Source organism: Rutilus rutilus, assembly GCF_951802725.1.
Source record: "Rutilus rutilus genome assembly, chromosome: 20".
NCBI lineage: Eukaryota > Metazoa > Chordata > Actinopteri > Cypriniformes > Leuciscidae > Rutilus > Rutilus rutilus.
Window position 1 is genome coordinate 13522054 of NC_140225.1, and position 26587 is coordinate 13548640.

At 36.1% G+C, this 26587-nt stretch overlaps 2 protein-coding genes across 4 annotated transcripts; one reads left to right on the top strand and one right to left on the bottom strand.

Moving 5' to 3' along the window:
• Positions 1-1618: 1618 nt before the first annotated feature.
• On the top strand, positions 1619-3944 carry fuom (fucose mutarotase). The gene is made up of 6 exons (XM_084391962.1): positions 1619-1777; positions 2322-2390; positions 2711-2778; positions 2912-3010; positions 3193-3266; positions 3357-3944. Exons 1-6 carry the CDS (start codon positions 1693-1695, stop codon positions 3421-3423), a joined length of 462 nt encoding a protein of 153 aa, XP_084248088.1. The 5' UTR covers positions 1619-1692; the 3' UTR covers positions 3424-3944.
• A 195-nt stretch (positions 3945-4139) lies between these two features.
• On the bottom strand, positions 4140-14450 carry LOC311280068 (uncharacterized protein). Of its 3 annotated transcripts, XM_084391959.1 has the most exons (6): positions 14357-14450; positions 13171-13379; positions 5377-5456; positions 5203-5269; positions 4843-4880; positions 4222-4767 (listed from the first exon to the last, which is right to left on the bottom strand). In XM_084391959.1, exons 2-6 carry the CDS (start codon positions 13264-13266, stop codon positions 4341-4343), a joined length of 708 nt encoding a protein of 235 aa, XP_084248085.1. In that variant the 5' UTR covers positions 13267-13379; positions 14357-14450; the 3' UTR covers positions 4222-4340. The 3 variants fall into 3 exon arrangements, with proteins under 3 accessions (XP_084248086.1, XP_084248085.1, XP_084248084.1); XM_084391960.1 differs by lacking the exons at positions 13171-13379; positions 14357-14450 and adding an exon at positions 6044-6139 and having other exon boundaries at positions 4140-4767; XM_084391958.1 differs by lacking the exons at positions 13171-13379; positions 14357-14450 and having other exon boundaries at positions 4223-4767; positions 5377-5812.
• Between the last annotated feature and the right edge of the window lie 12137 nt (positions 14451-26587).

A 26587-nucleotide genomic window follows, 5' to 3' on the forward strand; every position in this document is an offset into this window, starting at 1 on the left:
TCCAGAAGGACCACAGCAAATGTAATTATAGGACGAGTCCATTCATCTCAATTGCACATCAACTGAGGGCATTTTCTCGCTTAAAAATCTTGGCTTTTTTTTTTTTTTTTTTTTTCGCACGGCGTCGTTCCAAACACTCTCAAAAGTCCATAGCCTAATTGATTTTAATTTTCATTCAATATTCCCTCGGAGTCCAGCTTTCTTCTCAGCCCCTGGAACAAAACTTTTAAAAGAGGAGAAAAAACTTTCTCTCCACATACCGCAACAGCACAAAGGTCTCCTTAAAGACAGCAAAAGAGAGGTTCCACTTTGAAGTCTATCCCCTGCTAACGAAAGGTCAAAATAATAAATGTAGACCGAATTGAGGCGCTCAGCGCAGACAAAAGAGGCAAAACGTTACATTTTGGCAAAGGCAGCTCCTCATAGCGTGATAAACTCATTTAAAAAAGCAGAACCAAAGAGGGAGCAGCATGGTTCCTCGGTAAAAGAAAGGAGCTTTGAACTGATCAGACAGTCTTGGCTCCTCCGAATGTCTTTTCTTCCATCAGTCTTCCATCTTTCCACTTTCACTCTACGTTTCGCAGCTGCAAAGCCTCCACACAGGTCTTTTGGAGCAAATTTCCCTGAATTACAACCACATCACCAGCAGTTCCTCTTCATCAGTAGCAGCTGCACGTCTAGGTGTCGTTCTTCATTTAAACGGCGAGTTTAAGCTCAATTAGCTTGCTAATGTTTTTTTTTTCTTCTTACAAATAAATGTCACTATGAAAAAATTATCTCCAGCCTTGTGTATAATCAAATTTCAATTTACCGACAATAAATTTTTATTAGACATATAGGGCCTATACTATTTAGCATGAGATCGTGTAGGAATTTAATTGCATGGAACATGTTGTCAAGAGCAATAATATAGAATTTCACGTGCAGAATGTAGGCCTATAGCCTAGTCTTTGTGTTGTGAGTTCAGTCACACTGCAGATGATGAGATTGAGTAGGCTACACATGGATTTTTCCTCAACGTTTTACTCTAACTGAAGTTTCACATCAAGCTTATTTACAAAAAGGCTTGGTCGTCAGAGACATAAAGTAGGCTATAGCCTAATGAATTTGAAATCTTGCTATAAACGGTTATATGTAGCCTACTATATTAAAATAGAAAGATTAGCCTAGATATTAATGAGATGTTATTTATTAATTTTAGCAGTGTGCTAATATAGCCTACATTGACGATTTAATATATTTTTGAAATGTAAATGAATAAAAAACACTGTTTGTATACCGACCGATAGAGTGGATGTGGTTACCCCCTCACACAAAGGGATATTTTGTTCGCCAGTTAAATTTAACGCTCTCTGACAACTTAATGCAATTTTTATTTTTATATAGCATGCACCCGGCCTGAAAATAAAAGGAGACATGACTAACACAAGTTCACGAACAAATGTATGCAAAAACAATGCTGAAAATGAAATATGCCTTCTCATTCTGAAACAGAATAAGACTATAACCAGTCTTAATTGAACATAGATTAAATAAAAAAAGAAGACCGTCACTGGTATGCAAAGAAACGCAAATTACGTATTCGAAACGCAGGTTGCGTTACGTAGCTCTTATTTCGTGTAACCAATTGAAATACTTCAAAGGGTCACATGACTGCCCACAAACTTGCTCGTGTTCTGTCACTGCTTTGAAATGGTTATACTAAAAGGAATCCCATCGGTACTTACGCCTGAATTATTGTATGTTTTGGCGCAAATGGGTCATGGAGATGAACTAGGTAAGTCGTTAATGAGATCGGATCACATGCAGCGTCCCTTTTATGAACGTCAAACCAAAGTTCTTGCATCACACTTGTAGGCTAATTTCTGGGTGAATATTAGTACGATATACCTGTTTGTACCAGGTTTGTGCCACCATTATAGCATGTCATTGGTTTATTTGAAGTTAGACGTGATTTAAAAACGCCACGGATATATCGTAGGTCGAGTATTGAAACGGGGAAGTGTTATTATTGCTTTGGCTGCGCTCCTTACCGCGCAACATGCATGCGCTTTCATTTCGATCATCAAAATGTCACTCAAAAACTTTGTAGGCTGTCTCTCATAAAAATGTCACATTTTTATTATCTCTAAGCCAAAGCACATATCCACTCTTTCGACTCCCGCTGATGTTGTAAAGCGTCGATTTTTCTGTCCGTCTAGCTTTTTGAGTGGATCTGTTTTGTCTTATGAGCGCAGACGTCATCATCGCAACAATACTGTTATAAGAAATTAACGTCATGTATGAATTGTCATGTTGCCTATCACTTTTTTTTTTTTTAGTTCTTGCAGACGCAAATTTTCCAGGCACATCTATTTGTAAATGTGGTCCAGTGGAGATAAGAGCGGATGGTATGTCTAAACCTTTACAAACATGTAGCTTCTAAAGGTATTTCCTATACAACTTTCATAAAAAATAAAAATTAAAATGATTTTTGACCGTTTTATGACCTTTCTTATACTGTTTGAAAGAGATCTCATGTTAATTTATTATGGTTTTACAGAACCAATAATAATTATTTTTTAAATTATGGTAACCATTGTATTTTTAGATATCTGTTGGCCCCTAGAATTTCTTAATATGCATTTTTGTATAGCAAGAAAAGTCAAATGTTTGTCACTGACACTGCTGTGCAAGGTGATAAAGTGTATGATCTGTTTTATTCTTTAAGCTGTAGGTATACCAGAACTTCTGAAGGCAATACTGAAGCTTTTTCCTCTTGATACCTATGATGATTCGGTGGGTGATAACATTCTTTGGCATCTATTATTTTTTAAATGGCTAAACCACAAGGTTTACCTCGGTTTTTCATGTATGTAACTTTTCATAATTGTAGGCTGTGTCTGTAACAGAATATGGTCTGATTTATTAGGCAGCTGTCATGGACCTTGTACAGAGTGACAAATTAAAGGGACTGAAAGTGCCGGTATGGGACCAGTACTCTGACCTCCTGAAACAAGCAGGATCAGATGTGAGCTATTACATACATAAAATATCATAACTAATATGATGAGGACAGATTCATCACTATTGAAATTATATTTGAGCAAGCTAGGTTTACAAAGGGAAGAATACAATTAATTTGTCCAGGATATTAAATGTGTATATAGACTAATTATCACCTTAACAAAAAATTTGCATGCTTTTTTTCAGGGTAACTTCAAGTTTGTTGAGCGGTTTGCATTTTATGAGCGTGCCAAAAAGGCATTTGCTGTAGTGGCAACTGGGTGAGTATTTTTATTTCTGATCTATGATGATCTGTTTAGCTATTTTTTATTTAAGAAAAATAATCGACGATTCTTAAATCTCTCTGACAGGGAGACAGCACTGTATGGAAATCTTATAATCAAGAAAGGTGTCATTCCACCTGATGAACAATGCTGAAAGAGGAGCCGTTTGCTAGTTTTTCATTACCAAAGTGATTAGACCAAAAATCCTATAGATAACATACAAAATATCTTCATATAATTTATATAAAAATATTGTATATGTTATTACTTTTTATATAAAAATGTATGTATGTTATTAATTAAGTGCCTTCACTTTAGATTTTGACTTTTTTCTGTTCATTCTTTCTGTAATAATGTGATGTAGAAGTAATAAGACAAATTCTAAAATAAATAGAGTAAAATCATACAATTCATACAGTAAAACCATTTGAAGATACTTATCTGTATTTTAAGTTTTGTGAACTGAAAGTTACCTCTGTTCAGTCTGTAAATATTTTTTACATAAATATGTTTTACTTCTTTTGTGCGACAGGTGTAGCTCAATCCCCAATGTAGAGTTTCACTTTGTTCTGTGAATTAACAGCAGCTCAATCGAGCTCTGTGAATGTCCTCTATGGAAATGTAATACTTTTGCTTTTCTTATAATACTTTGCCTTAATAAATACTTTATTTTTTAAATATACTTTTTTCAATTATTTTATTATGATTGTATAAAAATGTATTTCATTTACTAATTTATTTAAAAATGCTTCATTAAAAAAAACAGTAAGTGTCTTATGGTCACAGTCTTCCTGGTATTGCTGAGTGTGAAACATGCTGAACAGACATTCATGTTTAGTTCTATATTTAAAAAACAAACTTTTTTTTTTTAATGATTTTAAAAATAGAGATCATTTAATTAAAACCACACATAATGAATTAACATCCAGTACTGCATATAGCAGTATAGATACGACATGACTTATTTGATCATTGCTTATGATAAAGCTCATCCATGTCTACCTCTGGCTCTGTGTGCACTCTTTTGGGGCGATTGGGGAATATATTCATCGCTAGAGCCTACTGGTCAGACTAATGTCCTTTGAGATCTGCGTGGTACATGTCATCTTTGTCCTCTTCAGGGCTCGAGTAGATGGGCCTGGCATTACCTCCAGTTACATCCTTCTCTCCTTTCATTGGCTCGACAGCTACATCAAACATGCCGTGGTATAGACCGTCCCTATCTTCTTCTGGTTCGTCATACATCTGTACCTGATCGTGTCTCAGTGGCTGAAAGTAGTTTTCATGCTGTTTTGGGTCAGCTGGATGTTTTATGTCAAAGGAGTGGTAGAGAGCATCTTTATCCTCTTCAGGTCTGTTGTATTTCGGCTGAATTTCTTCTTTTACTGCTTTCCAAATCAACATGTTAGGATCGATGTCAGAATTTGTTATATCCATGTCCTGTGGTGGCTCCACCTCCTCCATTCCCTGGATCATCTTCCCATTGCGATGATCAAAACTACCATGGAAAAAGGAATATTTTACTTGAATCATTTGAATATTTGGTTAAAGTGAAGGCAAGACATGTACTTACACTATAGTGTCCTGAACTGCTTTGCCAAACACTTTTTCCTGTAAAAGCAACAAGCCAAATGTTAGCAAATGGATTGTTTAAAATATTAAATATGTTTAAAATATCCCAATAGTACTGCCTATAGCAATGTCAGTAATCACAGTTTGATATACAAGAAAAGACGTTCAAATGAATTAATGTTAAATTCTTTACATCCTTTTCTTCTTGCTCAAAATGGCAAGAAGGGTCAGGGCAGACCTTGTAAAAACAGTTGTAATTAAAAGCGACTATAGCCATTGTTTATTTTCTTCTTTTGTAACATAAGACAGTCAAAATATTTTGCTGTAAATTAAGAGTGTCCATATTAGAAGTTAAACATACCCTGGGTCTGTATGGCTTGGCTGAAGTGCTGAACAGCAGCACTGACAGGCAGATTAGAACAGAAAACCTTTAATGTGGGAAACAAAACATGAATGTTCAAGCGCCAACCAAAAATAATAAAAAAAAAGATAGCAAAAATATCTATATGTAACACTGAAGCTCATCAAAACTCACCTCATCATAGTGGCTCTTACACTGTGACTATCACAACGAAATTTGAAAGCTGTTTTACATGAAGTTGTGAACAATCTTACCTGTAATAAAAGAAGATCAAAGTTCAGCAACAAACTGACTTTGGACTTGAACTCTATGCAAGGAATTCTGCTGTAATTTGTGCATCGTTTATGTTTATTATTACTGTTATTGTTGATAATATTCTTTCTCCAGGTAATTATTTTATAGAAGCAAACGCTATAGGCTACAACTGCGCCAAAGCTGCGTTTAAAGATCACCTGATTATTTAAATGAGTTGCCAATTCAAATCTGTCATTTATGGCGAACACTGATATTATGTAATCTTTAATATGATAAAGGAAGCTAAACACACCTTTCAACATAAGAGTCGAAAGTTCAGCACAATTGAAAACAGATCATTCGCACTTATCTGACCTATGTTATCGTAGATTAATATAATAAATGTAATGATGCTTGTTAATCGGAGACTTCGAGGCGGCCTTTGTTCTCAATTATTCAGCGTCAGTTACTGCGGATTAGCTACAGTTGTTTCATGTAGGCTAAAACGCATTAAAAATATGCATTTTATGTTAAGTATCAAATATTTAATAATGTAAATGTGATTTAATAGTGACACGACTAAGCAGGAATAACGTAAAATCTGTACCGTTTTCATTCAACACGAACATCCTATAATGTTTTGGTTTAAAGATGTTCGAGACAGACGTCCGACAACTAGACGCGAGTAAGGGTCAGGTTTGGGTTGAGGATTAAGGATTAAAGGTTACTTAGACTTTGGGATTCTGCCAGGGCTCCAACCACCCAAGTGGTGCTCTTTTCCCAAGCATCAAATAAAAACACAAGCCTGTAGTCACGGGGTACACGACACACATCAACAGGAGCTCTTGAAATTATATCTGTATACTGATAAAACAAAATTAAGTACAATCAACTTGGATGTTTAAGTCATTTCAACTTAAAATTACATTAAACTGAATTTTTTTTTTTTTTGATTCTTGTATAACTTATCAAACTAAAAAAAAGTGTTATAACTTATTGATAACATATCTTTTTTTTTTTTTACAGTATAAATGTTAAGCTATGTAATAGCTTATACTAAAGCAGACAAGCACATGCTGTTGAAGTGGAAGATGGACGTCTTTTGTTTGTGGCCTGAAATAGCATGCATAAGATTTATAATTTATTATTTAGGCTATAAGATACAATTAGCTTAAAGCATAACAAAACTAAGGAAACAACAAACTCAAAAATGTGAATGTTGCTGTTGTGATGAATTGCCAAACCAAGTTCAGGTTTGCAAAGTATTAAATGTATTTCCCTAAACAAAAAAAAAATTAGGTTCAATTCTCACTAATAATAACTATAGCTTATAGCATGCATATTGCTAGGATGTTAGTTGTTTATCAGTACTTATAAAGCACATTTTAATGCCCTTTTCTGCATGACCATATTACATCCCTTAATCCTAATACCTAAACGTAACAACTATATCCAATAAGAAGTAATTTGGAGTTTATTGAGGCAAAAGTCATAGTTAATTGTACGAATTGGACCCTATAGTGTGACCAAAAATTATTTATAATTTTTGCATACCTTTAATGTTTTGTTATTACCATATTGGTGGCAGGGTAAACAACTGCAACTAATAAATTGCAACTAGTGAAACAAAAGGTCTCAGAGACATTGCATTGAGTTGATTCATGTTTAAAAAGTTGCTGCGTGATAGGCCGCACAGCATTATGTTTGTTAAAAAAAAAAGAAGCCCCTTTTGTAAATGCGATTGCTATCCCACGCATGGTGACTAATGGCACCCGTGCAGACGCTCTCATCTCCCACGGAACTGAGTCAAAAATCTGTGCAGCAGCAAACAGCGTCTGACTGTGCGGCGTGAGACCGAGGGCAGACGAGCGCTCTGTGATCTTAATGCCAAGTGCTTGGCCTCATTACTGGGCTTATTGCAGGATCAAGTGCGAGATGATGTTTACTCACGGCTCGAGTGGAGACAACTTGAGTCACGGTCTCACTCTCACCTGGAAGGCTGTTTCAAAAGGCTCTCAGTACAGGAAATGTGTGGCACCTGAGTTCCTCGCATGAGGAATTTATTCCAGTCAGTGTATTAACAAAGCCTTCAAGGCATCTCTGTAGAAAACATTCTCCTTTTCTCACCACTCTGACTGTGCATACCTGTAATTAGACAGATTGTGATTTTAATACAGCCGAAGCCTGTGGGGCCCCATACAGCGCTTTGATGCTTGTTTCACAGCCGTAATACTCAAGCGCTTAAAAAGGGGAAGGGGAACGATCAAACCCGCTTGGTTAATGAATACAAATTATGGCATTATCCCTGGAGTTACATAGTGATGTCTTATGATGCCTGTTCTTCTATTTGTTGTTCTAAATGAATGTGTTTTGTGACAGTATATACATATGCTCTCCTCACAAACCATGACTAAATAGAACATGTTTGCTTATTTGGTAACTTATAAGCAAGTGTAACTTAGAGGAACCTGAGAGGACAATATTCATGTGTAAGTCAGCTGAATGCCATGTCTTTTACTTTTCATTTTAAACAATAGATTATTTGCTTGGAGATAATTTCCATCCAAAATATTCAGTGCATAAATTGACTTAGACTAGAAAATGTTTTAAGTTCTCTAAAATCTACAAAAATTATCTTAGGTCTACAATGTGGAATATATTAAACATCCTGCTTTTATAAAACTTTTCATTTTAATAATCAATGTGAAATGTTATTCAAATGCTGTAATAATACATCATGTCAAGTACTTGGTATTTTCATGCAGAATGTTTTTAAATGCAGTTGTTGCAGCAGTTTTTTTTTAAGGTTATGAGGGTTATTATTTTAAGGTTATGAGGGTTATCAGATATCTTAATAATAACTTAAAAGAAAACAGCATATCCTTAGAGTCATTACGCTAAAACTGTTTATAAGAAAAATATTGTTTTTAGCGTGAGCAATCTGAAGTGAGTAACTAAAAAATCTCTTTAGACAAATTTGTTGTTTTTGGTAAAAGAAATGTATTTTTATTAAATTTAGTTGCAATTTTCCTTTACTCAGAAGTCAAACACAATGTGATGTTATGTTCTTAATATTGGAGGTCATTCATTATGTCATGCAAAGTCTGCTAATTATGACAGCGATCATTTGATTTATTTTATAAAAATTTTGATTTTAAAAAGAACGAGTGAAGCACAACATTTCTTAATATTATGGCCCTCAAAAGGCCCATGTTTTTGTTAATGAGTTTAAATTATCTTGCATTGTTCTTCAAAATATTTGATTGTATATAAATAAATACATAGTAATTGAAAATTTCTACTTACTTTTATTTAATACTATAGGGTTCCCAGATTTCCCTTCTCTTCTTGCACATCGGCAGTCCACTAATTCATCTTTTTTTAGAATAAACTCAGGAACTTAAGAAAAATAACATTGTGGGCATCAATATTAATTTCTGGTCCGGTCAGAAATGTGCTACACGCAGCTGATGACCAGCCACACCCAGACAAGCTGGATTTAATTAAATTGACACTGCTGTGCCTTTTCTCTCCATCAGCCGCACAGTTGCTGAGAGATGGACTGCAGGAGCTAATGGCCCACGGCATGGAACTAAATTAAGTGCTGCAAAGTATTTATTGGGGCCAGTTATGTGGACCTCGTGCTTGATCAAGCACCTTCTCTTGTTGCCAAGGTAATCGGGGTTTGTATATAGAAACATTTCGGGATAGAGAAGCTCTAGAGTAGTTGTGTAAAGAAGAGCGAGCAAAACTTACAATAATCTGCAGCATATTATGATCAATAAAACATTATGACAACAGCTCATCTTGCCCGCTGAAATTTAATTTTGATTTAGCCTTTCTCTTATAAAGGTAAAATAGTAATGAACATGAGAGACACATTGCAGACCTCGCATATGCATACTTGGCTTACTGTAAATCCAAGTTTCAGAAATTTGTATGTACTCAATTTTGCATAAACCTGTATTGAACAGTTGGTGGCATAGTGAACAGTTGTCACAGCTATTGGGTTTCCAACCACAAAATCAATGCAAAATTTTCTTGAGCCCTCAGTCGTAAATGAACATTGACAAGCCAAATGCAAAAACAAACAAACCTTTAACATCTTCTCAAAGGCTAAAATATTACAACCCAGCTTACAGGGGACGTTCTCAGAACTTAGGCTATGTTCTCTCAAACAGTTTTTCCAGTAACGTTAATAGAAAGTTTGTTCAAGCTAATCTGGTATTTAATTAAAAATGGTACACAAAATTGTTATTTATGCATTGTTTTTACTGTTTTTTCTGAAACATTTTAGTTGGAGGTTCGTCTAACATTTTTTAAATGTTACTACTTGTTTCCGAATGTTCAGTGACAGAGAACGTTCAAAAGTAACGTTGTTTGCAAAATGCTAAAAATGTAATGTTTCCTTAACGATAGCATAACCAAGAAAAAAAAAATGACCGTTTTGAACGTATCTATGATTCATAACTTAATGGGAACATTAGCAAAACGTTTTTAGAACATAGCTGGGTTAATGATCTGGTACATTATTTAGAAAATGCAAAACAAATCTCGCTTTGTGTCTGTTTATACAATTCTCTTCAGAAGTTCCAATAACGCAACAAATTAGTAGCTTACTAAGAGCTATAGGTGATTTATTAATCAACATGACTGCGCACAACCCTTAACCACAGATGTCAGCAACATCATTACTGCCATATTTCTACAGCCCAAACACCCACACAAACCATATGCCTTGTGTAGACATGATGAGTTATCAAATCTAAATGAAATATCTTGATCTAACAGCAGCACAGACATGCAGTTTTGTCCCCTAGCTTTCAAGGGCCGACTAGATATGATCTCATTTACTCATAAAATGTAAACCTGGATTTATTTTTCTTGAGCTGGGTCCAAACTCCCACTGTGTATGTTCTTCTTTGAGTCTCTCCAGGAATGTTCCAGAACTCTGCGCTGCTCAGTCACTGCGGCTAACAGCGAAACACGAGTTCTGTGTGAAACACTGCCCGTGGTCACTGCTGCCTATAAAGCGCTACAGTACATGCCCAAACTATACATTTCATATGGCATACAACACTGTGATTGTTTTTACCATCATTGTGGATGTTCAAATAAAGCAGAATTAACGGCAATATGGAAAAAAAAATACACATTTTGTTTCCGTAGGTGTCAAAGAAAAGTAGACATATTCAAATTACGGAGAGCTAAACATACTCAGTGCGTTTACAATTTACGGTATTCCTTTTCATATTCTGTAAACCCCAATTTCAAGCTTGGCTGGCACCAAATATATGCAAAAGTCCATTTTTAATTTTCACTAAATCTGTGGACTAAGCACAGTGAAAACAAGCTGATTTATTTATTTGTACTGGCTCCACATTAGCAGTTGAACACTATTTGTTTTAGTTGGTCAAAGAGCAGTCTGTGGCATTGAACTGAGACAAGTACATTACCTACATTCCTTCATGGATGTAACCCTAGCAAAATTGCTCGCCTCACTTTAGGAGTCAATGTGTCACCCAAATTACTCTTTCTGCCTCTGTTCAGCATCTAGCCAATTAATTTAGATGACTATTTTGACATGTCACTGTAAATCTGTGAAACCACAGGTTGTATTGAATTGTCAAAGCCAAATATACGTTGGGTACATTAAGGGCTAAGTGGCTGAAAATGATATTTACTGGTTCATGCTCTCTAGTTCTAAAAGACATAGTTCAAGCCAGATTTGATCATGTTTGATTACTCAGCATTTGACTTAGAACCCCCTAATTTTCAGTCCAGCAGATGATGATGCAGTTCATCTTTTAGCAACTGACAAAAATTATTTTCTGCTTATTCTTTTCTGACTAGATCATTAGTGACGTTTTATTTTACCTATAAAAAGTATTGGTGAAGTCTGATTTTAGATAATTTGGTAACACTTTATCTAAAGCCTTTAGTTTAAAGCATGATAAAGGTATTCATCACGTACATTATAATGCATTATATATTTTCATAAACCCGAATAAGTTGGCAAAACTCAAAAGATTTAAGGCAATCAGTTGCCTCAAATTTTTTAAGTTAAGAAATTCAAAGTTGAAGTAAGCAGAACGTTTTATTTTGTACTTATACATTTTAATTGTTCTTAACTTGAAATGTTTGAGTACACTAATTCATACATTTAACTTAAAACTTTCATGTAATCTCAATGTGAACACTTTTATTAGTATAAAATTAGCTAGCTTTAACAAGCTAGTTTGTTAACATACTAATTTGTTAACATGTTATACAGTAGCACTTGCTGTATGAGTGCAGCAATATAAAGGTTTTATTTGCTCTCAAATCAAGCTGCATGCACCACTTGTCACCATGACTTAACTATCCTAAAACCAACATTAACAGAAATTCTTCTAAATTAGCATAATAAAACATTAATCACTACTAAATCTCCCACTTAACATTAATCTTGCACAAAAAAACCCCATTATATTACACTTAATTTTAGCATTTACTCTCCCTTTCGAGTGCCATCGGCAAAGCATGCTGGGAAATCCCAGCCGTTTCAGTTTTATAATTCAAATAATCTCATAAAACTCAAAACAATTGACCTAAAATATATCAGTTCTGTGAACTTGAAAGAAAAATAAAGTGCTAAATACTCATAAAAGTTCATTTGACTGAACTAATTAGTTTAATTTAAGTTTGTCCTACTCAAACCAATTAATTATTTTGAGCGTTAGGGTTTACAGTGAGTTAAAATGCATTATGATATTTGTAGATTCCTTGTTATAACTGAAATTGGTTGTTTGTCATGTTTTAATGCATTAAACTTTCTAAAGGTGTAACAATGAATAGATAAGTATTATACCCCCGGATTCACAGATAAGTCTTAAGCTAGTCCCAGACTAAAATGCATGTTTGAGCTGTTTTATCTGAAAGCAACTTGCACTGACATATTTTAAAATATGTCAGTGGCATTGTTTTTTCTCAAGATGCACCAGTAATGTTTTTTTTTTTCTTGGGTATGTTTATAAAAGCTACTTAAATGACCTAATTGAACTAAGGCCTAATCCTGGCTTAATTTAAGCCCTGTCTGTGAAACCAGGCCATACTGTATTATAACTGTGTTACATTTATTCATGAGACCATACAATGTATTATAAAACATTGTATGGTCAATGTTTTATAAACAGAAAAGGCACAGTAAAAATAAAAAAAGTGTCATTGAATACTTTTATAATACATTAAATATAAAGGCTTTAAGTGTTACTGATTCATTTTCAATAGGACAAAATGTTGTCTCTAAAAATGAATCCCACATCAAGCCTCCACAATCAAGATATAAATGTAATATATTGAAAATGAACACCATAGTTATAATTTCCAGATTCAAAAAAGTATTTGTTGTAAATGTGTCATGTTTAAGAATATGTTAAATGAGAACATTTTATTCAGAAATTAAAATGTATAATTTTTTTGTAGTGGGGACAGTGAAAATGTTTTTAGGTAAAAATCTGAACTACCGGCCCAAACATACTCATTTGTACTCAAGGAAGGAAGCTTTATATGAACAAATAATGTCTCAGATTCTGAAAACCAAAATGAGAAAGTAATAGCTTTGAAAAATCAGACATCGGTTACAATCTGAAAATCTTTACAAATCACACTGGCTGGAGGTACACCTTCATGAAAGTGGTTCAAAAGTTTTGTGACTGCAAATGAAAAACAGTAGCAGACATGAACACCACTAACTTCCTCCTCTGAACGAAGGATGGCTCCATGTCGTCTACTTCTACAGTATGAAGGTTTGCCTATATTGGATCCATGTGTGTCAGCTTTCCCTTGCATTTAAAGGGGAAACTCTGCTTTCGAAACATGCTGCCACCCAGAGGACTTGTACTGCAGAAACGGGTGGTGGAACTGAAGCACCTCAACCGATGATGAGATATTCATATTTAAACCTGAAGAGAAAAAATAAAAATACGAATTACAAAAACTAAACATTCATATAATAAACAGATGTAGATCAAAGCATTGACTGAGAGGCACATCGTGAAGTTGATATAAAGAAAAACTGTATCCAGAAATTATTTCCATAAAAAGTTTAGAAAACAAATATGCTAAATATTTCTACATGTTTTATTATATACAATTCATTTATATATAAATATATATATATATATATATATATATTTATATAAAATGTAATGTTTGTATATATTATATATAATGTTCTTGTGAATACATTGACAAAATTAAAGACGTGTTTTCTTCTAAGGTGGAACGATTGAGTTCTGTACCTTTTCATAATCACAATATCATCATTAAAAGACTTTAAAAACCATTAAATGAGCTAAATCTGTTTGTTTCATAGTTTGGAAGAGGGACTCAAAAAACCCTTACATTTATTAGTAAACAATATATCCAAAACTAGGCATGGCTAATCTCTAGCTTTCATCATCGTAATGGGAAGAACAGTAATTGGCTACTTTGTTTGACCTACTTCAGAACACAAATATTGTCATTAGTCATAGACCAAATCCTTTAATGACATCCTGTCATTATGCTGAAGCTAATATGCTAATGGTACAAATTAATTATAAAAGAGCAGAGTTGGTTTTCATTAGCTTCGGCTCTTAGCGAATAGCTGGGGCACAATGCTTTAATCTAAACCATCCGTGCTTTCATTTAAACCGTGGAGAAAATGAGTGCCAGCTCAGTTTGGATAAGGCCATTCTCAGTGAATCGCAAGCAGAGGAGCGCAGTGGGTTTTTGATTTCTGTTATGTTAAGAGTAATTATCAGAATACTCAGAGCCAGCCTGAGCATTGCATAAATCACACAGGGTGAAATTTAAACAAATAGCCACAATTAGTGGAAAACTGTTTTGTCACAATCAAGCTGTGGAGATGAATTAGCTGTAGTGTGTTTATACTTACTAAAAAGGAACTAAATGAAGTTGAGTTGCTGATCAGAAAGGAGCTGTTTGTTTGGACTCTATCCTATCTGCGTTTTGTCTGGCAAACGATCCTACAGTCCTGTGGAAACACGACGGTTGGTGTTAAAGAAAACGCTAGTGGTTTTGTCACAGCCAGAGTCCTCTTTTCCGACCACATTTAACCGTATATCTTCACCTGCCGTGTTCGCCTGAGAATAATCGCCGTGCCGTGAGAGTGGTGTAAAACTAGTGTTTTAAAATCATGAAAAGGAACAATAAAGAGTAAAGTGACTCGTGAACTGTCAGCAAATAATGACTGCTGGCAACTAAGCGTGACACACTCACACTCACACTGGCATAGGTATGGAGTCCAGTGTGTGCCAAGAATAAATTATCTGTCTGTAACTATTTAAAGGCAGTATTATGGTGTGATTTATGCGCAGAAAACTGCATTGTGGGCTCGAACATTTTCCAAGAGCTGCAGCTTGCAGCAATTTAAATTATATGGGGGGAAAACCACCAAAACGACTATTTGACTGTGGTCCCATATTGAAATTGATATATTTATATGGATTAATTTGGCTCAAAGGAGTAGTCATACATTTGAATCTATTTAGGGACTTTTCACAGTAAACATTTCACAAATTCTAGGCATGTGGAGTTCATGGTCCACGGATGGCATAACTGAAACAGAAAAAAAGAGCTTTGATTTGTTTTAACAGCATTATTAAGCTTATGCTTCTTTAATTAACACTGCAAATGGTTGAATGTTGCATGAAATACAGCATGTGTGCACAGACATCCTAAGGGCCAGATTGTGCAAAACATACCATGTGATGTGTGGAGCCTGTGGACTAAATCACATGGCCTATACATAAAGGCCACATTTTCCTAAACCGATTATTCACACATTTAATGGTAATGAAGTTTGATATGCTGCATATGATGACTGATAAACTGTCAACAAAGTAACAAATAGGCTCTTAGTAGATGATGAGCATGTGTTTTTACTGATTTTTTTCTTACAACTGAAAGAAGATTTAAAAATGTGTGACACGTAAAATAGAAAGGCTGTTATTCCTTCTTAAAAGAACCAAACACAGGGTCCATAACATGCTCTTGACAGTCACACTGACCCTGGCCTTGAAAGTGAACTAACTGAAAGTGACTGCATTCCATTGAATATTACTGTAATGTAATATTGATGATGATTAAATTGTATATTTACACATTAACACATTGGGATTAATGAGATTAATTAAACATGTTCCGTTATTAATGCCCTTGATCAAAATAAATCATGGTCTCAGTTCAGCTCGCTTTAAAAGTGTCCGTTTCACTTTTTTCTACACGTTTGTCAAAATTCATTTGAACAGCTCTCAGACCCCTAAAATGAATCAAGTGTGAAAAGTTATCCATTCTCTCATGGATGTGGCCAAAATGTTGGATGAGTTGTTTAGCTTCTGCAGTCTCCAGCAGGTTTCTAGTTGTAATAAATACCAAATGTGATTTCAGTCATTTATTTATTTGTTTGTTTGATCACTTCACACAATGTAGATTTCTGTGAGTAAGTTTCATCAATAGCATAACAGATCCTAGTTATCCGGTGATCTGCTTAACTAAATGATTGTTGGGGTCTTTTGTTTTGAAAATATTTTTCATTGGGTCATAAGTAGGCTATTATAGAGGATCTCATGCAACCCTCAAAAAAGTCATTATTCCCAGCCTTGAGCTGGTTGCAGATGTAGCAATTGTGCTTATGAATATACTTCATAGAGAAATGCTGGGAGGTTACAGTCATGGTCATCCACATACTATGATGAGGGTGTCATATTTTCTTTACAACCAAGTTAAAGAACGCAATGGAAATATGCAAGCTTTGTTCTGTGGTAAATTGATAAGTACTGTCTTCAGTGTCAGCCAAGGCCGCAGTAGATTTCCACATTTGCTAGGCATATGTGAGTAATTAGAAATAACTCATTTGGCAGACTGTCTGGTAATAGTGAGGAAATCGGTGTAATGTTTGGCTCACGGACCTCGGGGCCATACAATTACCATTTACAATGTGTTTGTTTTTTATACACAACTGCCATTTGCTAGATATGCCTCATGTGATGGAGGGCTATCTCAATTCATTAGAACAACACCTTTTAAATCTCTTTATGCTATGAGCCGATGTGAAAAAATTTGATGTGCAATGATTAAGTTTTAACATGCTCTCAATATAATACAGATTATCTTTCCTCAAATTTTTTTTTACTAATGAACAGAACATAAAAGAAAGCAGACAAATGTATAAATATAAGGTTTTAATTGATTCTAAATTATGACTGATAGTTGCTTGTTTTCTTGAGTTCATCAAGTATAATTGGTATAACTTCTAGTTTCATTCACTTTAATTCTCAAATTTAACTTCCACATCCAAAAAAGATAAGGTAGAGAAAAAGACCAGCTTAATTAAGTTGATGAGCAGTAATTAGTATAATTTGAAACCTTTCCGGTTTCAACTGCATCTTAAAGCAGGAATTACAAGCCATTCACTCAGACCTCCGTGACAGACTGACGACAATATAAAACGTTATGATGATGAATGGGTCGTGGTGTCTCTGCAATAAAGTCACATTTGATTTTCATTTCAAAACATGCAGTAGGTGAACTCCCTTCATCCAGCTAGGAAGATGAGTGTTTATTAACTGACAACACAGACCAAGACCAAGCAGCGGAATAAAATTAAGTAATAACATCTGGCCATGAAAATGACACTCATGTCATGAATGAAACTTTTGAAATTGTTTCTCTAAGAAAGAAGAAAGTCTCATGCTATTGTGTGTATAGCTCTTTTAGTTTCACGTGTGATTTAGGATACGGCTGATCTCCTTAAACATCCCTGCTCACAATATCCAACAATATAACCTTCACCATATGTCACAAAACACATGAATTTACCTGTCGTGTGAATCACATGGATCTTTTGATCTGTCTGGCTAAATAATGGGGTCAGCAATGAATTAAACTCTACCATACCATATAGTGTTGAAAAGCACTAACTAAAAGTGGTGACGCTAGTAATAATAATTCAACATTTCTCAGTAACGTGTCTGTTGTTTTCAAAAAAAACAAAGCTACTTTTTTCCAACGACTAGCGGTGTAGCGCGACCAAACGCCATATTGCCGTTTTTAATGCCTAATTAGGAAAAGGCTAATCAAACGCGCTCACCTCAAAGATTTGAGTAATTTTAGCGATTCGGTTCATTCTCCTTTTATCAGTCTGATTCATGGTAGTTAATTTCGCTCGCATCAAAATTATTCCCCGATTCAAGTCCCTGTACTTGTTTTCTTCTTGGTTATGAAAGTTAGGCTGTTTTATTATTTAGTATAAATTTACTCATTTAAGTTAGATACTGTTAACTTAATTTAGATTCTTCATTCATTTAAAACCACTCCTTCCTTTTGTACCAGCAAAACTATGGCTCTGATAAAATGATAATTTATTGTAGGTTTATAGGCTGTTTTTAAATGTAATATAATAGCCTATTACCCTCTTAAGTAACTTAAGTAAAGTTTTTTGTACCTTGTAGAGCAGCAAACTACTTTTTCAAAACAGTAGCTTGACTATAGGCTTTCTTGAAATTAAGAATAGCTTGAAGCTTGCCACGTTTTTAAGTAGCTTGGAACCCCAACACTGCTCACGCCAATTGTAATGGTTGTGGCTGATGAATTCAACTGGTCTTTCACAGACATTCCATTGCAAAACAAAGTAATAGCTGTCCAGTTGTGATTAGACTGAACAGATATTGGTTCAAGAGAGACAACAGGCCCACATATTATTTTGGATCTCATTTGCTTTGAGCTCCACAGGGGCAGTGGGAAAAAAGCGAAAGTGGAGGAGATGTATTATCAGAGGCCCTAACTCATCTTTAGGGGAGCTCGAATCTGCCCATTGTCTGAGAAGAGGAGCGAGCCCCACACTGTGGCGCCGTGCATTTGAATTGCTGACATGGCAGAAAACTGTCTGGGTCACAGAGTCACCTGGCACCAGTGGTAATGGCCGGCGAGGCAGGGCGATGGGGGGGGAGCGGTGGTGTTTTGAGGGTGTGCTTCGTACAGCCACTGCTGGGCATCGGGGCCATTATGGCGATGCTGAAATGCTCCCCTTCTCCGTGATGACAGGCCAATCTTCCTCCAACAATACGGTGTAATTTGTGAGGGGACCTCGCTGTGAGAGTGAGGATGGGTAATTAAGGGAAGAGAGGACAGTCGGGGACACACACAAGCCAACAGTGATGACAGCCATCAGCTGACTGCTGTATGGAGCCTTGTTATACGCTCCATCATCATGGAACTAAACGCTCCCTTGACCCGGTGATGAGCTCGGAGCGAAGCTCAGTGGCAGTGGAGAGGGGCGGGTGGCTGAGGGGGGGCGTTCGGAGCCTGTTCTTCTCAGGGGAGGGAGAGGAACCAGGGAGAACAGTGCAGGGAGCATTGTCCCCCCGCTTTCTTGTACGTGGGAAAAGCCTTCGAGTTGTACGACGGGAAGTTATTATGAGGCCTCGTTCAGACCCCCCTCCATTACTGTTACTGCCCAACAAAGCCAGTTCAGTCCAAGAGCCCAGCACTGACATGTTAAGGCTGAGCTCTTGCCACAGTCCTAACTGCTGAATTAGGAACTTTCATTTGGCTATTAAGTCATGAATGGGATCGTCCCTCTACTGGCTCTTTAAATGTGAGGGCCTTTATGCTTTTAAGGGGAGTTAGGCTCTATACTTAGGGGAAAATGATTGGCTCTATTGTGGACAGAGATAATCTCTCTTGTCACTTAACAGCTTAGACTGCAGTCAAAGAAACAGCACAAAAGTCCTATTTAGTGAAAAGGCCACTAATACACAGCGAGGTACCCATTTGTGTACTAAATGGACATTAAGCTGCTTAAGAACAGAATATGATATGACTTTAAGCAGTGAGGGAAGTTATTGAGACTGGTCATACTGTCAATGTGTCAGTGGCTGTTGCAGAAAATCTAATGTATTTACATTTATTCATAGCAGATTAGCAGATTTAGCAGTTTTGACCCATGGGGTAAAATGCCCCCATTCTGAAAAAAATCGATTTACTTTATACATTTACAGCAGAATCAGAGTACAAGCAGTTGTAGCTTACAATTAAAAAGACAAGCCAAAATAACAGTAGATAAATTTGAATATTTATTAATGAACCATGCTGAAAATCCCTATTTGAAAAATATTGTTAGCTGATGTTAACTGACTAGCTAACTAGCTAGCTGATGCTAACTTGAGGTAATTTTTACTACAATCCTTACTATTCTCATATTATATATAACTGCGATGTTCTGCAAAACAAAATCTTTTTTCTTACTGCTCGATCACTTACCGTGAAATCTGTTTTCTCTCAGGTAGCCTAGGCCACCAGTGTCAGCTTCACAGTAGTGAATACTTCAACATCACTCTTGTCAACAGTCTACACAGCAACAACAAAAACGGGCTTTATGTATTGGTTATTTTGGGGAAAACAGTAGGGGGGCGTTTTCCCCCATACCCTATAATAATACATATTAATTTGGCTTCATAAACATTAAAAAGTTCAAAAGTTTTGAGTAATTTCTTTTTAAAGAAATGTTTACTTTTATTCAGCAAGAGTGGATTCAATTGATCAAAAGGGACAGTAAAGACATTTATAATGTTACAAAATATTTATATTTCAAATAAATGTTGTTCTTTTGAACGTTCTATTCATAAAGGAACACTGGAAATGTATTACAGTTTCCACAAAATATTAAGCAGCACAAGTGTTTTGTGGATCAACAATTGATAATAAGAAATGTTTCTTGAGCAGCAAATAGAAAACAGTTCTTTTAAATGTACATTAAAAAAATAACATATAAATATATATGTACATAGTCTATGAGTTATAAAGGACAAGGGATGTTACATTCTTTAACTCATATGGAGGCCTTTCATTCTCCTTTAAAGAGCATTGAGCCTGTTGTGGCCAGAGTTCCTCACACTTCAGGTTTAACATCATTTCATTGCTCCCAGAGTTACAGAGGCTTCTATCTTTCTCCAGTGCTTCACACCAGAGCAGATACAAGCCATATGAGTGTGTGTGTCTGAAGCTGCTTGGCACAGTCATGGGCAGACTGTGGCTTCCCCCTCACAGACAGCACACTTTCAACCACACTTCAAGCCTCATATTCACCATGAGACCGCTGATCTGCTGACAGATACTTGATTTACGATTACTTTGCAGATTTTTATTACAAATGTTAACGTGACACAAACCACTCATGGAAGTCATTTTGGCATCGGTGATGATGGCTGTATTAAAGTACTTTCGTTTTGCAAAAGCATTGGCTTAATGATATGCTTTACCCAACCTTCATTTCTGGATTTTTGGTCCTGTTCTGTAAAAGATGACATTGCATCAGTCATCAAATCCAGCAGATCTGTATCTCTTAAAGGGATAGTTCACCCAAAAATGAAACTTCAGTAATCATTTACAAAATTACTTTTGTGCTCTTTCGTGAAAAAAAAAAGAGAAATGCAAAGTTGGGATTGGCATGATGGTGAGTAAATGATAACAGATTTTTTGGGAGAACTCTCTTTTTAACACATAGCTGAAAGCATTGCTGAAAAGCTCAAATGCACCTTTTGAATATAAGGACAAACTGGCAAAATAAAGGCAACAATGTAGCTTGTTGTGTGAAGCTGGACAGTAACCGGTGAAAGCTCACTACATGAACAAAATACAGCCATGCCTACGGGCTGCCCTGCATTTTAACGTACCCTTAATTAGGCTCTTTTAAAATGCCTAATTATACATTTATTGTAGTTCGCAAACACACAGACGCACTCACACACACACAAACACACCTTCCCAGCCACAAACACATGCATAAACATATGGTAACGCTTAAATCCATTTAATAGCTATTTACTGTGATCTGTACTTTTTTATTTAAACACATTTTCCACTCTGCAAATGCAATTTTTTCATAAAACCACTTTTTTTTCCTGCTTTGAATTACATTATTAGTATGCCAGCACTTAGAACATTAGCTGTTACATCTGCGTGTGAAGTGATGCACTTGTGTATTGGAAAAAGTCAAACAACAATTACCTCCATAAGGCTGGAAGAAGCTGATGTCAGGCTATCAGCCCCTGCTCTCCTTAGCAACACTGGGCCGCCCTGATAATAATAAACGAGACTCTCCCAGCTAAGAAAAAAAAAAGGCTCTTTGGCAGAGCGTGAATCATGCAGTTTTAATAAACAGTCATGAGAGCTGGCCAGGCTAAACCTTTGAGGTCAGCGGTAGTTCTGCCATCTACAGCGAGTCTCAATCGCTGCGTACTGAAGGCCTTCAAAAATGAAACCCGACTCCGCGGCAGCACAACGGGACATGTGTTCACTCTTACTCTAATGTGAAAATGGACACTCATACATTCAGCTGTGACCTGTTTTATGGTTTTACACAGTCATAGAGCCCTATAACCTCTAATGGGACACAAACCTGTGCCACAGAGCCATAACACTCCACCAGCTGTTTCACAGGGAGAGTGATGGCGAATCTTTAAAAACTTAAAATAAAATTACACTGCTCATGGAAGCAGAAGAAACAACGATGATCCAAAACACAGACACTTTACACGCACTCCAACCATTAAAATGGTGATTTTATAGCTGTCTGACATAGTAAATAACTGAAATTGTAGCATATTGCATCAAGTTTTATTATTTCCAATTTAATAATGTGTGTAATATTTTCTTATCATAAGTAAATAAGAAATATTTTCATGTACAAAATAGGATGTATAAACAAGCACACTACAAATCACTTTAAAATTAGCTCATAAAGACCCAGTAAATAATGTTTTGTTTAAGAGGATGACAGATACAACTTCAGGAGGCCTAAAATGGCCCATTAAGCATTTGGTGCTTTGTACTTTGGCAGGAGAATAACAGCTGGCAGGCTGGGCACTCCTCATTTGGCAGTTAAGAGGGAAGAATTTGTTTTTTTAAGGTAATTACTCTATTCAGAACTGACATGTACCTAATTGATATGGAATATGAACCTGCTTGTTAAATATACTTTGCTATTGCAATCAATCTAATGAATGCAGATAATAAAAATAAGCTTCATACTAGATTTACATCTGAAGGAACTGAAATATTTTCATTATACTTTGCCCCACGGTATATTAAAATATAAGTAAGTTAGGGTGTTCTATAATTAATTTGAATTAATATTGCAGTGATATATGGCAAAAAAAAAAAGAGTGATTGTGTCCTACTTTTCTCAACAGCACCTTAAAACAATACTCCGCCCATAATTCCCAGACGCTGTTGAAGAAGTGATCTGTGGGTACAATTATCACACATCTTGTCCTTGAAATGGAGGAATGTAAATTGTACTCTGTGGCTCTAATCTCATACTGATACATTCAAACTATGTCTTGCTGGCTAGAAGAAATGCGCAAGATTTGAGAGCACCATTTTTCATATTTTTCCTGATTAACTGGAGTTTTCCAGGAATCGAATGACACACATTAAAGCAAGTTTTATGTTTATGCTTTTTGTCCTTTGGCTGCTCCTTTGCTTACATGTAAACTCCTGATCTTTTCAAGTGAACTAGGAAATCTGTGGGATGTTTGTTAAAAAATTTTTTGTTAGAATACACAGGTGATTTGTTTTACAGTAAGCTATGTTGTCAGGAATTAATGTACTATTAATGATGTCTAATTAACTACTAAATATAATTAAATTCTCATTGTCTAAAATAAATGGGGATTGAGCACTAGAAACCCAAGTTTAGGGTTTCTAACATACATTTCATTAATGCAACACTGTTTAGAGAAACTTGAAATTAAATCATAGTCATTGATTTTGAAACACAAGGACAAGAAAGGAGCTCAACGTATTAGTTGAGAATGAATAGAACAAAAGTGTTCTTTTAAAGTGTTTTTTTATATCAAACATTGTGCATCTAAAGTAACCAGTTAAATTCATAAATTCAGAATTACCATTTCATTTGGGTTACACTAGCAGAAGTCATTTCTATGGATCAGATCGGGTAGAAATAGCTTCTGTGAAAGTTCTTCACTTTTACAGTGAACAACAGCAATAATTCAGAAAGAATGGCCACTCCGTGCATCTCGGTTCTTTTCACAGAACACAACTATGGGGAGGTGGTGCACGGAGCCAGCGTGGGGTGGAACACATGGCCAGCGCTTCAGTCAGGTGAAAGTGTCTCCCCCATGCTGGCGTCTGAAATACCCGTCTCCAGGTCCCACTGTGGCCCCTGCCTGCCAGCTGGAGCCCCCTGACCTCGGCCCCGAGTGCCGTCACTGAGCAGGACACAGAAGTGAATGAACGGGTTAAACAGGACCCCCTGAAGCCCGCTGGGGTTAGTTCACAATGTAAACACTAATCTAATATTAGATGAAATTGGAATTTAATATTATCTGACAAGGAAACAAGTATTATCTGATAAAATCATACTTAAGCACTATTGCACAAATATTGTAAATGCAAATCACTAAAATGCACATTTTCTGATCTTGGCCCATTTTCTCAATTAAAGGGTCTATCAATTATATATTTTTCAACACCAAAAAAGTATCGTGCGATTGTTACCTTAAGGAGTCATTTCTGCATGATCTAACTCTTAAATTTCGCTTTGTTGGTGTAACTATGTATTTAAGTTGATTCAGTGAATTAAATTAGTCAAGGCAAAATAGTCATTTATAATTACTATAAGTTTATAATTAGTAATAATAATTTAGATGTAACCACATGAAGCAAATTTTTTAAGGTTAACACAGTGGAAGACAAAAGTAAAAAAAAATGTTTTAACCTAAATCACACAAGCACCTGAATAGTTTCTGAATACTTTGATATATTTCTCCTAAAGAGCAAACGACTAATAAATTGTTTTCTCAAGTTATAGAAACACAATAGTAATGTCTATGACCTGTCGCTGACAAAATTATGGCGCTATTTTAAATCATTTCAGGTTATTCAAAGGAGCCAGAATGGATTGGACACTGCTGACCCGAAAGTTCAGTGGAGAACGTAACTCTGAAAAAGCAAACCTGTAGGCAGACAGTCGTAAATTCCCCCTACATGAAAACCTTTCTTTCCTGTACTGATATCTCTTAGGCACTAAATCTTCACTGCTAACTCGAGGCCATTAGAACCAAACACAGGGATTGCTGACTAATTGATAACGTTACGATTTGAAACATTCTCAGAGGCCCTAATTGAAAACATTAGGGAGGAGGCCTGGAGATGTCTGGGGAACGAGCGGAGGGAATCGAAGGGGGTCTTTGATCTTGGAGCTTGTCTGTCATCCTGTTTTCCTTCAAGGTTTCCTGGTTTGTTTCAGTAGACTGAGGCAGACTCTTGGGGACAGGACGTTAATGGATCACTTAAAAGAGACCTATTCTTTACGAGGAGGCTAAAGCGTTATCAGCTGGGTTAAAGACAGTCAGGCCGCAGAGCTGCATTTATGGGGGGAGGGGGGGGGGGGGCTGACAGATAACCCTTCTGAGTATTACAGTAGCTTTTTGTTGCAGGGGAGGAACTGCACTTTTCAGGGAGGAAAAATGGGAGAAAATCATTGCAGAGTTCAGGACATTGTTTGAATCAATTTGTCACATTGATGCAAAACTAAGTTTGCAAGTTTCCAGAATGCAAGAGCAGAACGTACTCGTGTGTTAGTCCATCCAAACATTTTACAGAAAAAGAAATGGCTCAGAAAAACTTTTCAAAATAGGTGCTAAACAACAGATAAAAAAATATTTTTACTGTAGTTTTTTCCTAAATGACTGCAACAAAGCACTTGATTGATTACAACAAATATATTAACAAAACAATCGTCAATTTTTCAAAGTTGCTCCGATTGATAGGGAATGTTATCAGAACTGTTCTCCCTAACGTTCTGTAAAACTTTGAGCAGTAACATTAATATAACTTTTTTCAGCGTTATCAGGATTGATAAACAATCTCAAAACACTAGCATGAAACCATTATTCATAAATTGTTTCTATGGAGAATCCATGAGTTAATGAATTAACAGCAAATAAAAATTGCTCAGGGTCTGAAATGTTTTACAAAGTGCTTCAAAGTCATAAGACACAAATCATAATTATGTTATCTTATCACTGTTAATCACTGTCTTTTTTACAAACATGAAACCTCTGGGTAGGCTTATCATTGAGGTAGACTAACATTAAGCATGCAGTACATTTACTGATAGAGCATATGAAAGTAAACTGCACCATAGTCAAGACCGTTTGGATTTGATCTTGGGCAGTCTAGCCATCTTTACACTTGATCCAAAGCACCAGCAGAAAATTGCTTTTTGTCCCTTTGCAACCATACATTTGGATTACAAATGAGCCCTGAATAAGGTGGAATAAATCATTGTCCAGTGTTTTTTGCACTGTGAATTAGCAGCAGTCATCTCAGTTGAGTAAAGACTGTGCAGAGAAGGACTCCTCTGAGAACATAACACAACATGATTCTCCAAGCTGTCCAGGCTCCGGAGCACAGTTGGCTTTGATAATGGGATTTCAAATCACAGTTGGCTTTGAGCAGAAACATTTACTTTAGAGAGATTTTTTGTTTGCGTGTCAAAGCCCCATCCATTCCAATGGCTCTGAATTATAGTGGAGATCATGCTGTTCCAGCATGAAATGGTGCCTGCAACAGAAAGATCAGATTTCATGAATTTTGGTCTTTCATCCTTATGAAAGAAATGTGTGCACCGTCCCAAAACGTTATGAACGGCCGTTTAAAGTTTGTGTAGAAAGCACATCGAACTATGCAATATTTGAGAAAATTACATCACAAATTTCACTCAGGAGACAGTTTGCTGAATAATAAGGAATCACTAAATGAACACAACATCGCCATTTTAAATGTTCCTTAGACCTGAATCTCCCTTGACATCTAAATTGAGATATATCATGCACACAGAAACCACTGAAAATGCAAAAAGAACCTTAAGCTAGCTCTTATTTATCATTTAAAACTGATGGCACTCATGCTGCCTCAGGCCTTCACACTTTAATTGGACTGGTGCCACGGCTGCAGAGGGGCTGGAGATCAATGGATTGCATGGCCAGTGGAGCGTCCGTGACCCATACAGTCAGACTCTCAGTGAGCGTCTGCCTCTTGCTGCCTGTCTCACTCTCTTGCCCCGGGCTAGTCTCTG